Source organism: Podarcis melisellensis (genome assembly GCF_964234715.1).
Source record: "Podarcis melisellensis genome assembly, chromosome: W".
In the NCBI taxonomy this organism is placed as follows: Eukaryota; Metazoa; Chordata; class Lepidosauria; order Squamata; family Lacertidae; genus Podarcis; species Podarcis melisellensis.
In genome coordinates, this window is record NC_138535.1 from 17,357,178 (window position 1) to 17,372,263 (window position 15,086).

Consider the following 15,086-nt stretch of genomic DNA (forward strand, 5'->3'; position numbering starts at 1 on the left):
ATGTGCAGGGGTCAGGACACCCATGGAGACAAGCTACGTGAAAGACAGTCAGCAAGTGGAACGCACTGAGTTTGAAAATGCTGACCTCTTTCAGTCAGGCCTGGGTATTCTGTTGTATCTATCCCAGTGGAGCAGACCTGACATAGCTTTTGCTACCAATCTGCTCAGCCGGGAAATACAAATCCAAGCCTAGAATGGTGTCAAGCGGGTGCTGAAGATACCAAAGACTTCTGTCTCAAGCTGTCAGCCAAAGGTGATGTCAAGTTGACGTCCTGGGCAGACAGCGATTGGGCGAATCTGGAGGACAGGAAGTCTGTTTCTGGTATGGTTATGGTGGTGAAGTTTGGGGACTCTTTGGTTGGGTGGAAGTCCCGAAAGCAAAGTCTCATAGCACTCTCCTCTACTGAGGCTGAGTTCAGCGCGCTGTCTGAGATTTGCAGGGAATTGGAGTTCTATGTGTGCTTGGTTCAAGAGATCTGCGGAGAGTGTTGCTTGCCCGTCACGGTTTGGGAGGACAATCAACCCTGTCTGAAGTTGGCAGAGTCTGGGCAGTTTAAGGCCAGAACCAAACACCTAGACATCCGTTTCCAGAATGTGTGTCAGAGTGTTCAGTTGGGCTTAGTGGAACTGAAGTACTGTCCCAGTTCGAAGAACCTGGCAGATGGGTTCACGAAACCGCTGACCTTCCAGCGTCATGGGGAGTTCTGTGAAGGTCTGTGTATAGAGGTAAGTGGTTACACTTACATTCCCCCAGTGCAGGACAAGAGGGGGTGTGAGGTTTGGTGCTTACAAGGTTAACATCTCTGTGTGTCCTGCATCTGGGGAGGAGCCTTCCCAACATCCGAGAAAGCTGAGTTCTTTGTCTGTGAGGTACTTTCACTTTTCTGCGGAGAGAGGCAGAGACATCATGTCTGCTGATTCTGATGGAGTGTTTGTTATTTTATCTGTCTGATGTAAATAAAGCTGTCTAGTTTAGAAGAACTGCAGCGTGTGGACTGTCTCTTCACTCACAAGTCAAGCACTTGCTGTGCCCGCTCTGCTACAAGTCCGGGAATTCTGTTGCTGTGGAAACGTACCGGACCGGTCAAGGAGTTTGCACCTACTTTGCCCCTCCTTGTTCTTTTCAGTACAGAGCAGCATCTAAACCAGTGTTTGGCTTAGCATGTCATCTGAACCCAGGATCATGGTTAAGAGTACAGATTGCAGTTAACATGCTAAGTCATTGGTCACCAGCCTTTTGGTCTGGGGGCTCAAATTTGGAATTTTAAGGGCACAAGTCAGAAAATGGCTGCCGCTTCCAAAAGAGCAGGAAAATCAAAGAGAAATGAACATAAAATGGTTCAAACATAAAAAATATCTGTTCCTTCTTTTGTTGTTGTTAGCAAATAATGTTTAAAAAACTTTCATTTGCAAACGCTGTTACGTTTTGGCTGTTAACGTTGTTTGTTGCTGGTGTGCTGTTGTAGATTAGAGCTAGAAAATAAAAGATAACTGAATCCAAGCATGATTTTATACACATGCATCGTCACAAATAAAAAGACATACTTAATGCTGACTGGCAAGTTGTTGGTCTTTTACTAGTTTCATAGAGTAGAAAATAATGTAAATTCTTTTCCACCAAACAGACCAGTGGCTCCTGGTAGATGCCGCTTGCGTGGTGAGAAACCTATCTTCGAGGCGAGCTGTGGCAGGTGGTTTGGGGGAGGCTGGCGGCTCCACAGTGCCATGCCATGTGGTGCCTTGGCTGATGTGCTCCGGTCGGCCAGCCTTGCCAGAAAGAGGCAGCTGCTGTGCACGGTGATGTAATTGTATGCATGGCTGGCAGCTGCCTTCTTCCTACCTGCCAGTATGGTGTAGTGGTAGACTCGTAATCTGGTGAACCGGGTTCGTGTCTCCGCTCCTCCACATGCAGCTGCTGGGTGACCTTGGGCTAGTCAGGGGGGAGGAAGGGAAAGGAGAATGCTAGCCGCTTTGAGACTCCTTTGGGTAGTGATAAAGCGGGATGTCAAATCCAAACTCTTCTTCTTTCTTTTCTCTTTGCTGACCTGGTAATATACTGCCATATCAGAAAGCTTAGCTGGCAATATATTGCAATGTTGGAAAGCAGGTATTGGTCAGCCCTACTGTAGAGCATGCAACGAAAACAACAAAGGGTTGCTATAGCCAACACACACCTGCATTCTGTTAAAGTTATAAGTTTAATATGCATAAAATATCTGTATATGCTGAATTTCAAACTTATGTAAAGGTTTGTATTTGCAAGGCAGATAAGTTTACATTAAGCAAGACGTTCCACTCTAGGTGAAAGCAGAAGGCTGGTTTTTTTCCATTTCACAGGCTTAGGCTACTTGTTGACTCATTGCTGGCAATCCGAGCTGCAGATCTCTCAAAGCTGGAAAGGAAACTTGAAAAGTCAGTGATGGCTAGCAGTAGCAGTGGCAGATGAAGCTAAGCTCTGCAATGATGAACAAGCTTAGGAACTCTCTCTGGGACCAAAGTGGAACATTTACTGAACTGCATAAAGGACAGAACCTAATAACTTGAGAGCAATGTGTACCTTTGTTCCGTTGTAACAGTTATCTTTTGTAGCTAGTATTTAAGACTGTTCTGCAGTAAAGCTTTGAAACTTATTATTGGGGTGGAAAGCTCTTCCAAGCAGTTGCTTGCTCCATGTGTCAGCAGGTGGCAAAACAAACAGGATCTTGCATTTCTTCCCCCAATTGATGATCATCTTCATCAATTGATAGACTCCTACCTTCAGGAGCACTGTCTCCCTCCCCCACATTAGTCAGTTTAAAGCCCTCCTGATGAGGTTTCTGAGATTTTTTGCAAAAACATTACTCCCAACCGTTGTGAGGTGCAGCCCATCGCTTGCCAGAAGTCCATCTTCAAGAAACTGCAGTCCGTGATCTAAGAATCCAAACCGTTCCTGTTTACACCATTTGAGAAGCCAGTTGTTCACTTCCACTATTTTTCCCTCTCTCCCTGGGCCACGTCGTTCAACTGGGAGGGCAGATGAGATGACAATTTGTGCATTTAATTGCTTCAATTTCCTGCCCAGAGCCTCGTAATCTCTTTTGATCTTCTGGAGGCTATTGCTTGCAGTGTCATTGGTTCCCACATGAACCAAGAGGAAGGGGTATTTGTCAGTGGGTTTTATGATTCCTTGCAGTCGTTCAGTTACATCTTGGATCTTAGCCCCGGGGAGACAGCACACTTCCCGAGACATCTTGTCAGGCCCACAGATCACTGCTTCTGTTCCCCTCAGTAGGGAATCCCCTATCACCACTACACGCCTCCTCTTAGGTTTGGTCGGGGTTCTTCCGTGAGCTGTCCGTTCCAAGGTCGCCTGCACATTCCCTGAGGACTGACTTTGCTGCTCGTCTTCATATACCTGATCGACTGTAATGAGGGAGAGATCCTCAAATGGAGTCTGCTCTTCGTCTTCCATGCTAGGGGAGAGGACCTCAAAGCGATTGTGTATTTCTAAACAATCAGAGCGAACCCTGGGCCTCCTACTTCTTTGAGTCACGTTTCTCCATATATCTGGCTCCTGTGTTGGTGAACTAGCCTCCTCAGGGGAGTCCCCTGTCTCCTCCTTGGTGGAAATGGTGTGCTCTGTTGCTTCCAAGAAGAGCTCCAGCTCTCTAATTCTTTGGAGCGTAGCTACACATTCCTCTAGTTGCTGGACTTTGTCTTTTAAGAGGGCAATCATCATGCAGTTGCTGCAGGTAAAGCTGCCTGCAACTTTTGGCAAGATGGCAAACATTGCGCAGGAACCGCAGGCGACTGCAGCTGTTCCCGCACCCTCCATCTTGAGAACATGTCGTTGGGGGTGACTACAGCGGTCCTCCATCATAAAAAGCGTGAAGACAGGACAAATAAATCCCCCCCCCCCAAAAAAACCCTAGGTCTTCCCCAACAAACGTTTGAGACTAGCTCCCCTAAATCTAAAAGGTGGATCAAATTGCCCTGCAAGCTCTGATAAGCTCCTCCCACAGCTAATCACCTGCCTCAACAGAAACCCTGCCCCCTCTGACCTTTGCACAGGGAGAGCAGCTAATCAGCCACAAGAAACACACAAGAAAACCCTTTTTCTTCAGCTGCTGCCCTGCAAGCTCTGATAAGCTCCTCCCACAGCTAATCTTTTTTTTTTTATAATAATATTTATTAAAATTTTGTTTAAACAGTAAGAAAACATACAGAATAACATATAATTTTCCAATATCCACATTTCATTCACCTCATTGGACTTCCTCACAACTCTTGTTCCTGCGTTCCAAAATCTTAAACTTTACCAGCAATTTATTAACTTGTTTCAATTCTTATAATATAATTTTCCAATATTATATCCCTAATTTTAGATAATTTAAATCCCGGTTTTAAAAACTTAATTTTAACATAGTATTTATCCAAAATTTATCTTTTCTTTTAATTACATTTATCTTCATATTCCTTTTAACTAATTTATTGGTACCGTATTGTTGCTAATCTTACATCTTTCTTAACATTCATACAATTTGCAATGTTTTTGTAAATAATCCTTAAATTTCTTCCAGTCCTCCTCCACAACTTCTTCTCCCAGGTCTCGGATTCTGCCAGTCATTTCCGCCAGTTCCATATAGTCCATCAGTTGCATCTGCCATTCTTCCAGTGTGGGCAAATCTTGGGTTTTCCAGTATTTAGCGATGAGTATCCTTGCTGCTGTTGTAGCATACATAAAAAAAGTTCGGTCTTTCTTTAACATCCTCTGGCCGACAATGCCTAAAAGAAAGGCCTCTGGTTTCTTAGGGAAGGTATACTTAAATACCTTTTTCAGCTCATTATATATCATTTCCCAGAAAGCCTTAACTCTAGGGCAGGTCCACCAGAGGTGAAAGAACGTTCCTTCAGTTTCTTTACATTTCCAACATTTATTATCTGACAAATGGTATATCTTTGCAAGCTTGACTGGGGTCATGTACCACCTGTATATCATTTTCATAATATTTTCTTTCAAGGCATTACATGCCGTGAATCTCAGGCCGGTGGTCCATAACCTTTCCCAGTCAGCAAACATAATAGTATACCCTATGTCCTGTGCCCATTTTATCATAGCTGATTTGACCGTTTCATCTTGTGTGTTCCATTTTAGCAGCAAGTTATACATTCTTGAAAGTATCTTAGAACTGGGTTCTAACAGTTCTGTTTCTAACTTTGATTTTTCCACCTGGAATCCTATCTTTTTGTCCAACTTAAAAACTTCTTTAATCTGAGCATAATGTAACCAATCTCGCACTTTATCCTTTAGTTTCTCCAAACTCTGCAACCTCCAGTTATCTCCATCTTTTTCTATTATTTCCCAATATTTCGGCCATTTGGCCTCCATATTGAGTCTTTTCGGGGCCTTAGCTTCCATTGGTGATAACCACCTTGGGGTCTTATTTTCCAATAAGTCTTTATATTTTGTCCAGACATTGAACACTGCTTTTCTGACAATATGGTTCTTGAAAGCCTTATGGATTTTAACCTTGTCATACCACAAATATGCATGCCATCCAAAAGCATTGTTAAATCCTTCCAAATATAAAACATCAGTGTTTTCAAGAAGCAGCCAGTCCTTCAACCAGCAGAAAGCTGCTGATTCATAGTACAACTTTTAAGTCTGGCAGGGCAAAGCCCCCTCTTTAGCATCAGTTAATATCTTGAACTTAATTCTGGGCTTTTTGCCCTGCCAGACAAATTTAGAGATATCTCTCTGCCACCTCCCAAAACACTCCATTTTATCCACAATCTGTAAAGTTTGAAACAAAAACAGCATTTTTGGCAATACATTCATCTTTATAGCAGCAATACGTCCTGACAAGGAAAGTTTCAATCTTGACCAAACTTCTAGATCCCTTTTAATTTCAGACCAGCATTTTTCATAATTATCCTTAAATAAACTCATGTTCTTCGCTGTTATGTTTACCCCTAGGTATTTTACTTTTTTAACCACGTTTAACTCTGTCTCTTTCTGAAACCTTTCTGATTCTAAAGAAGTCATTTTTCCCCCCAAAACCTTGGTTTTCTGCTTATTAAGTTTAAATCCCGCCACCTGACCAAACTCATAAATCAGTTGCAATACCCTTTTGGTACTTTACTCTGGCTCCTGTAGGGTCAATACTAGGTCATCTGCAAATGCTTTAAGTTTATACTGTTTCGCTCCGACCTGAATTCCTTCCACCAACCGGTCTCCTCTAATCATATTCAAGAGCACTTCCAGGACCGAAATAAATAGCAAAGGGGAAATAGGGCAACCTTGTCGTGTTCCTTTTTCAATTTTGAACTCTTCCGTCACCACATTGTTCACTATTAATTTAGCCTTTTGCTCCGAATAGATTGCCTCTATCCCATTCTCAAACCCCCGCCCCACTCCCATCCCTTCCAAGTTTTTCTTCATAAACTTCCATGAGATATTATCAAAGGCCTTCTCTGCATCTATGAATATCAACACTGCTTTTGTATTGATATTTGTTTGCAAAAGTTCCAAAATGTCAATAATATTCCTTGTATTAGCAAACAAATGTCTACCTGGGAGAAAGCCTGCTTGGTCCTTGTGAATTACTTCATTTAACACTTTTTTGAATCTACTTGCTAAAATGTCTGCAAATATTTTGTAATCCACATTTAGGAGGGAGATGGGGCGGTAGTTCTTAAGTTGTGTCTTTTCAGTTTCTAGTTTGGGTATTAATGTGATGAAAGCTTCTTTCCACGACTCCGGTGCCTTCTTCCCCTCCATAATTTCATTGCAAACCTCCATTAATGGATGTATCAAATAGTCTTTCAATGTCTTGTAATATTTGGAGGTGAGCCCATCTGGCCCTGGAGATTTGCCCAGTTGCATGTTCTGAATGACTTCTTCAATCTCTTGTTGTGTTATTTTATGGTTCAGGATTGTTCTATTTCGCAGAGACAACCTTGGTAAACCATTCTTCCTGCTCCTCCCACAGCTAATCACCTGCCTCAACAGAAACCCTTTGCACAGGGAGAGCAGCTAATCAGCCACAAGAAACACACACAAGAAAACCCTTTTTCTTCAGCCGCTGCCCTGCAAGCTCTTTATATAGCAGATCATTATGCAGATCTGTGTAATTAAATTTTAAAATAAAAATAAATGCTTTACATTTCAAAGACAAATGGCTATTACAGAAGAAGAAAACATTATTGTTCTAATACAGGTTCAGGCTCTCTGCTAAGTGAGTAGTTCAGGTAGGGTTTTCATATGTCCAGATTTTCCCAGACACCACTGCTTTTTCAGGGGTAAAATTTCATTTGCAAAAATGTCTGGGGTTTTTTTAAAAAACAAAAGGAGAGGAGAAAGGCAGCGCCCAAATCAAATATGGTAACCATGAAGTTGCCCCTACAAGAGAAAACTCTGGTTCCCTCTTTTGGGAAGCTTGGCAATGGCTGGCTCACCTCTGGCAGGGTGCAGGTACTCCTAGCAAATCAGCTCCTAAGTACGGCCGTGGGCCCCAAGCAAGCAGTCTGCTTCAGGGCCCCTCCAGGAAACCAGACACACTGTGTTTAATGTATCAAATTGTGGCAGGTCACATGAGGTCCTGGAGAAGGGGTTGAGCAGGACAGTGAGAGGCTGGTGGTGGCTGCAGTGAAGATCCAGTGGAAGGAAGGGGAGAGGAGCAAGGCTGAGGCAGTAGTTCCCTCCGGATTGGACTCCCGATTTCCCCCCTCCTTCCTTCTTTTCCTCCCCTCCCCTTTCCACCACATCATCCAGTTTACATGATCCAGAACCCCTACATTATTCCCTGCCTTTGTTCTGCATGATAGCATGGCGATAATACACCTCTCCTGATTTTTGTGGTGTCTTTTTCTCTTTGTTTGAAATCGTGGGTCTATTCTATGGGTTTTTTTTTATTCTCTTGCATGTGTCCCCTTTTTTGCTCTTCAAAATATGGCAACCCTAATTAAGGAGTTATTCACTATATGTTTGAAAAAATAACCTTTTCTGCAGTGGTGGCACTATCCTTTCTACCTGCATATATTGGAGGGGATCTCTAAAAGGCATATGTAGCCCAGTGTTTCTCATCCTTTTCCTGACCATGGTCCCCTTCCGACTTTGTTTCCTTCCTGTGGCCCCCCTGTCCTACTGCTCGAAAGGTAGCTATTTAAATGTCTTTTTTTTTTTTTTGTAAATAGAACGTTTTATAATTTATACAAAATACAATTACATAAAAATGTATTTCTTGATCAATGTGACCCTTGTGCTTGATGACCAGAAACAAGCCTTTTCACACCTGGTTCTATTGTTGTGAGGGATAACTGAAGATCACCTCTGTCCGTTACGTTAAGGCGATTCCATGTTAGGCTGAGTAAATAATTCACACGACTAAAACCTCATTCTGCCAAATACAGAGTAGGAAATGACATAAAAAACAATTTTGCTTTATCTCAAAGCTGTGTAAACTTTTTAGATATTGTATCCTTTATCCCAAAATGGTGTTTTTCTTGACTGAAATTTACTTTGGCTGCTATGACACTCTGTAGCTCTATGACAGCAGCATTCACAGCAAATGGATCAACTACCCATGCCGGAATATCCATGTCCAGCAGATCATGCAAACAAACTTCCTTATCATTATAAAGTCATATTTTCTTGCCTCTGAAAAATTTCACAACTGAGTCCCACAAAGCAACAAAACGACAGCCAACAGGCTTCTGTATGCAATAATAAGCATGTGAATAATAAGCATGTTCAACAAACTGAGCTTTTCAGAGACATCAAACAGGTAAAATATATCACATTTAACAGAGGTCATATTTTCTTGCCTCTGAAAAATTTCACAACTGAGTCCCACAAAGCAACAAAACGACAGCCAACAGACTTCTGTATGCAATAATAAGCATGTGAAGTCTTTGTCATTGTCCTCACAAAGCTGTCAAAACAGACACTCTGTCTTGCAAATATCTAACATAAGCATTGCTGTGTTATCTGGTAAACACAATTCATCAATTTGCAAAGCAAACTTCTGAACTTTTAACTACGAGACTACAGTCATACCTCGGGTTCAATCAGGTTGAGCGTGTTTGGGTTGCGACACTCAAAAATATTCCAGTGGCTTATCCTACTTGTCTTTATGAGAAGTTTAAAAATGTTTCTGCAACTTACATGGACACATATTCTCATTGGAAAGTGTCATCATACATATCAAATGCATAGCTATTGTGTGGTCTTGTGGTGACAGAATAAATCCGTAGCCAAGATACTTGACTGATACAGATGAAGACTAATTTTACATATGTTTGCAACTACAAAATTGAGATCACTTCTCAGAAATAAAACAGCGTTAGAACATCTGAACAAAGACAAATGAAAAATTATGTCTGGTACCAATAGATCTTTACAATGAGAAGCAACTGAACACAGCAACTGCGAAAGAAATGGTAAACACAGCAGCTTAAAAATACCTGAAGATTACATGCAGTACTCTTGCATACATCAACATGCAGTACCTCCTTTCGCAGCAATACTTACACGAAGAAACAGCACCCCACACACTAACACTGTTGCAGCCACACACCTTGCCCATGACAAATGAGATGCGGGCATCTTGGTGCTTGCAGTGGTGGAAGTGGGAGGGAGAAGGAAGCTGAAGGGACATTGCCGCAGATTCTGCATGGCGATCCATCCACTGGGAAGCATGGTCACTTCTCTGTTCACTCTACTTCTCTGTTTTCTTTTGTTGGTCACTTCTATGTTTTATGTTTTCTTTTATCGGCCCCCTTCTCTGTTTTCTTCACTTCTCACTTCTCTATGTGGCCCCCTAGTCTCATGCTGTGCCCCCCCCCCATTTATGTGATTTTCACCTTGGAATATTCTGGGGGTCCGGTCCTCAGGAGGCCATTTGGCCCCCAGTTGAGAAACACTGATGTAGCCTTTTCTCTAAATGTTAATCCAGTTGATTTGGTTTTCTCCAGGTTCTCAGCATTCAGGCTATTTGTATTCTGATCAGTATTGTAACCTTCTGTGACCTAGCAGAAGAAAAGGGCTCTCATTATGCTTTATGCCAACTTCCCTCAACCTTGGGCCCAGATGTTAGATGCTCAGTAGAGCATGAGGCTCTTAATCTCATGGTCATGGATGGGTTCATGTCCCAGGTTGGGCAAAACATTCCTGCATTGCAGGGGGTTGGACTAGATGGCCCTCATGGTCCCTTCTGACTCTACAGTTTTATGATTCTGTCCCTGACCATTGGTTATGGTGGCTGGGGATGATGGATGTTGTAGGCAAACAACTTCTGGGGACCAACAGTTGGGGAAGGCTACTGTATGCCATGGGGTTGCTCTCGCACACATGCAGGTTGCATAAGCAGGAGGGATGGATTTTTAAAGAAACACCTTCCAGTCAGTCACAGAAGCTTAATTTTGCAATGCTTAACAGTAGCAGTACTGATATATAAATATTTTTAATGTGCTTCGCATTTTTAATTCTATATAGTTCTGTTTAGTTCTGTTTTCAATAGCTCCAGCAGTGTTCTGACTCATTCACAAACTTCTGAAATACAAGTTTCATCAGTGACACCAAATACTGCTACAGTTTTAGCAGGTATTGTTAAATAACATCCAGCACAGGCAAAATGAGCACACATCCAGCACAGGCAATATGCGCACACATAAAACAAATATGCATTATTATGTTTAAGTATTATATATTATTAGCATTATATATTATTAGTACATGTTGAATGTAGTTTTCTTTAACTTGGGAAATTATATGTGAAAATTTCCTGGAAGAATTAATTGCTACAAAGGAGTTTGACCTCTTGCTGACCAGTTGCAGAGCGGTATCATCTTGGGCATTTAATTCCAAGTTCCAACAAAGTAAATTATGCTAAATTTTGTTAAAGCACTTGGACTAGATGATATTGCTGATTTTGTGAAAGGGTTGCTTGTGAGTTCAGAATTAAGCCCATTATAGATGTAATGTTCTGAATCTCTTAAATCATGGTTAAGAGATCAGGAGTGGGCTCATATGACACACACTTCCCTCCCTTCTCCTGCTCCTCCACTGTAAGGCTGACTAAGGTTAGGACTTGTATTGGCACCAACCTTAAGCATAGTTTACATTTAAACAAGATATAGGGTGATACTCAGTGCTAGTCCTACTCATAGTAGACCCATTGAAGTGAATTGACATAACTAGCTTTTGATTAGGACTTAGTTGAATACAGGTGAAACTCGAAAAATTAGAATATCGTGGAAAAGTTCATTTATTTCAATAATTCAACTGAAAAGGTGAAACTAATATATGAGATAGACTCATGACATGCAAAGCGAGATATGTCAAGCCTTTATTTGTTATAATTGTGATGATCATGGCGTACAGCTGATGAAAACCCCAAATTAACAATCTCAGAAAATTAGAATATTAAATGAAATCAACAAAACAAGGATTGCAAATAGAGCAATATTGGACCTCTGAGAAGTAGAAGCATGCATATGTACTCAGTACTTGGTTGGGCCCCTTTTGCATCAATTACTGCCTCAATGCAGTGTGGCATGGATGCTATCAGCCTGTGGCACTTCTAATTTTTTGAGTTTCACCTGTACAACTCATACTGATCAATTCTCTAGTTAAGAAAATGCCCTCAGTCCTATCCATGGTTAAATCTAGTTTGACATAAACTTAACTATGAGGAAGGGTAAGATGCAGGGATTGAATGTACCATCCGGCTCTTATCTATGAAATTCTAAGTGTTACATCTCTCCTGGTCCTTACATGGTGACTCACTAACATTTTACACTGTTGTTCTGTTAACCTTTCATCTTTTGGAATGCTATAGAGGCATTTCCCTACTTGCGTGTGAAGAGCATGTGTTCTCCCGCTGACACACATACCAAAAGGGGGTGAGGCAGGAGTGGAACAGGGGAATCCCCACTCATGCACATCCTGGTGACGTGCAGCGGCCCAAACCAGAACCCCCACATAAGTGGCGATTCTCCTGTACCCTTCAAAGAGATTCTCATCTTAGCAGTGTTTGGTATTTTGAAGATCTTGCAAAGATAAAATACATACAATGATAATTTCTTTTTTTAAAAATTGGTAACATGAACAAACCTACCATTTAATACTATATAACTAAAGGGGGAGGGAAGAGTATCAATACAAAAACAAAGTATCTTGACTTATTTAGTTGTTTAATCAGACATTATAATGTAACAGAAATGTTTCTACACTGCACTTCATCGTTTTTATGCTGAAATTAACTACATTGACTTATTAAAACAGTAAAACAAAAAATTAAAACAAATCTCTTCATATTATGTGTAATCTTCACAAAATAAACAAGAATAAGGTGATTGGTCTGTGCACCAGCTTTATATTACCAGTCATATTAGGTTTTGCACAAATGAGCTAAGAACAATGGACCAACATTGCTAACACTTCTTGCTTCCTTCTAACTGGTTTTGTTTTGTTTTTATAGTGGATGATGTTGGGGAAAAGCTCGACCATATTGGAAACACACAATTAAAAATCAACAGTGAGGTTTCACATGAAAACGTATCTAAAGATGATGGTTTTGGTTCTGAAGTTATTAAAGTTTACATATTTAAAGCTGAAGCTGAGGATGATGTGGAAATAGGTATGTATCCCAGCTTCTGTTATTGCTAGTTTCTAGTGTTTGCAAAAATTATTATTTATTAATTTTATATACCACTCTTCATCCAAAGATCACAAGGAGGTTTACAAAATAACCGTCCAAAATGAAAACACAAAATACCTATCATCATCATAATAAGAACAACAAAAATCAGTAACTCCTGTGTACAAGCACATGTAAAGGGCCATAGATTGTTTAATCAACCAAAGGCCTGATTATAGAAGAATGTATTTGCCTGGTGCCTAAAAATATGTAGTGAAGTAACCAGGCAAGCCTCTCTGGGAAGAGCAGTAATCTAGACCAGGCATAGGCAAACTCGGCCCTCCAGATGTTTTGGGACTACAATTCCCATCATTCCTAGCTAACAGGACCAGTGTTCAGGGATGATGGGAATTGTAGTCCCAAAAAAATCTGGAGGGCCGAGTTTGCCTATGCTTGATCTAAACCCTATCAAGAGCAGGCCACCTCCCATCCATGTGGACTAGGGCACCGCCAACAAACAGTGCCTCAGTCTTACCTGGATGGAGCTTCAGTTTGTTGGCTCTCATCCAGTTCATTCCTGAGGCAAGACAACATTCCAGCACATCCGTTTCCATACCTGAAGGTGTAAAGAAGTAGAGCCGTGTGCCTTCAGCATATTGCTGACAACGTATTCCAAAACTGGATGACCCCACTCAGCAGTTTCATGTAGATGTTAAACAGCATGAGGGATAACATTGAATCCTGAGGAACCCCACATTGAAGGCTTCACAGCTCTCCCCAAGCATCACCCTCTGGAAATGACCATCCAAGTAGGCCTGGGACCACCACAAAGCAGGGCCGCCCATCTGTCCTGCACACACCCAGACCAATGAGGACAAGTGACTGGAATTTTATTTCTTTATTAGCAAAGCACTCAGTTACATCAGCTCCTAAGGTGCAAGGATATGCACACTATTCCACACTAACTAGCTGGCTAGGCAATCTACCTCTCCAGCCAGTTCTCTGTCTTGGACAATTTGAGCAACAGTATAGCCACTCCCCTTCCTGCTTTCTTAAACTTACTAGTTAATGCTGTGCCTGCAAGTACCCAATGGCTTCTCCTGACTGGCAACTCCAGCTGCTCCCATTGCTTTAAGTCTCTCCATAAGTGTGGAGACAGTAGATTGGGGGACAGAGGGGATTCCAAAGGCACAACTGTCTCTGGACCCGTCACAGGCTCTTCAGCTTCTGATACTTCCTCCAGCTCTTTCCCCACCTCCTTTCACTTGGTCTCTGGCCACCTCTAGCTCCACTCCGGCAGCTGCCCCATGGGTGGCACAGAACCCCCACAAATCACTGGCCTCTTCACCTGGATTTTCAACCTCACCTGACTCCTCTGCCCACACATTCCCCCAACTCTCATGCTCCTGCCTGTCCATGACACCAACTCAAGATAGCTGCTCCAGAAGGATACCATGGTTGATGGTATTGAAAAAGGTCAAGGAGAATGAACAGTGACACATTTCTTCCGTCTCTCTCCTGACAGAGGTCATCATACAGGGTGACCAAAGCTGTTTCTGTGGCAAAACTGGGCCTAAGCCCCAATTGAAATGGATCTAGAAAATCAGTTTCCTCCAAGAGTACCTGGATCTGCTCTGCAAACACCCACTCAAAGAAGGGGATGTTGGCAACTGGCTGGTAATTACTTAGATTTTGCGAATCCAGAGCGGGTTTCTTGAGGAGTGGTTGAAGCAGGCAGGGACCATCCACTCTCACAAGGAGGCATTAGTCACCTTCCTGGCACAGCCAAATGTCCCTTCTCTGCTAGTTTCTATCAGCCAAGAGAGGCAAGGATCCAGAGCATAAGTCATCACCCTGACTGATCCAAGCATGCTGTCGATGTCCTCAAACCTTACAACTGAAACTCATGCAACACAACAAGACTAGACAGTGCTCTGGACACCCCTTGAGATTCATCTGCTGTAACAGCAGAGTCAAAGTCCCATCAGATCAAAGCAACTTTATTTTTTAAAAAAATGAATATTTATTAGCATTTTCAAAAAAGGACAACACATATAAAAACAAAAATAAACAAAAAATACAAAAATCTGCCTGGAAAAGCTCTGCCAGATGGCACAATGAGGATGTAAGGGAGGCAGCAAAGTATGCCTTCTTTGTTGTCTTCACTACCACTAAGTAGGCTTGATGATGAGCCCTCCCCAGTGTTTGATTGCATTTCTTTGGCGTTTTCCTCCACTTGTATTTAAGCCATCTCCCAGCTTGGGCTCATTGCTCTGAGCTCTGGAGTATACCGGGGAACCAAACGGGGTCCATGAAGTGGGAGAGCATGCTCAGAGGCGATCAAGTCAATAGCCTGAGCCATTTGGATATTCCACAAGTCAGCGAGGGCTTCAACAGGAGTCATATCAGCATGGAAACCCAAGGCTGTCTGGAAGTCAATTGGATCCATCAGTCTCCAAAGGTAGA

General features: G+C 42.1%; 2 protein-coding genes across 8 annotated transcripts in view; one reads left to right on the top strand and one right to left on the bottom strand.

Annotated features, from left to right (window-relative positions):
- The window catches only part of LOC309361223 (uncharacterized protein), a gene marked incomplete at its 3' end in the record, with an annotated part of 497,879 nt that overhangs the window by 67,791 nt on the left and 415,002 nt on the right, over positions 1 to 15,086 (bottom strand). The gene's annotated exons all lie outside the window — the stretch shown is intronic.
- Positions 1 to 15,086, top strand: part of LOC309361133 (zinc finger protein 711-like) — a 72,005-nt gene that overhangs the window by 44,840 nt on the left and 12,079 nt on the right. For 6 of the 7 annotated variants that reach the window (XM_081896082.1, XM_081896084.1, XM_081896088.1 and 3 more), the window contains one exon: positions 12,462 to 12,620. The exons of the other annotated variant lie outside the window; for it this stretch is intronic. In XM_081896082.1, the coding sequence (XP_081752208.1) occupies positions 12,462 to 12,620 (159 nt within the window). The remainder of the gene's footprint in view (positions 1 to 12,461; positions 12,621 to 15,086) is intronic. 7 annotated transcript variants of the gene reach the window in all.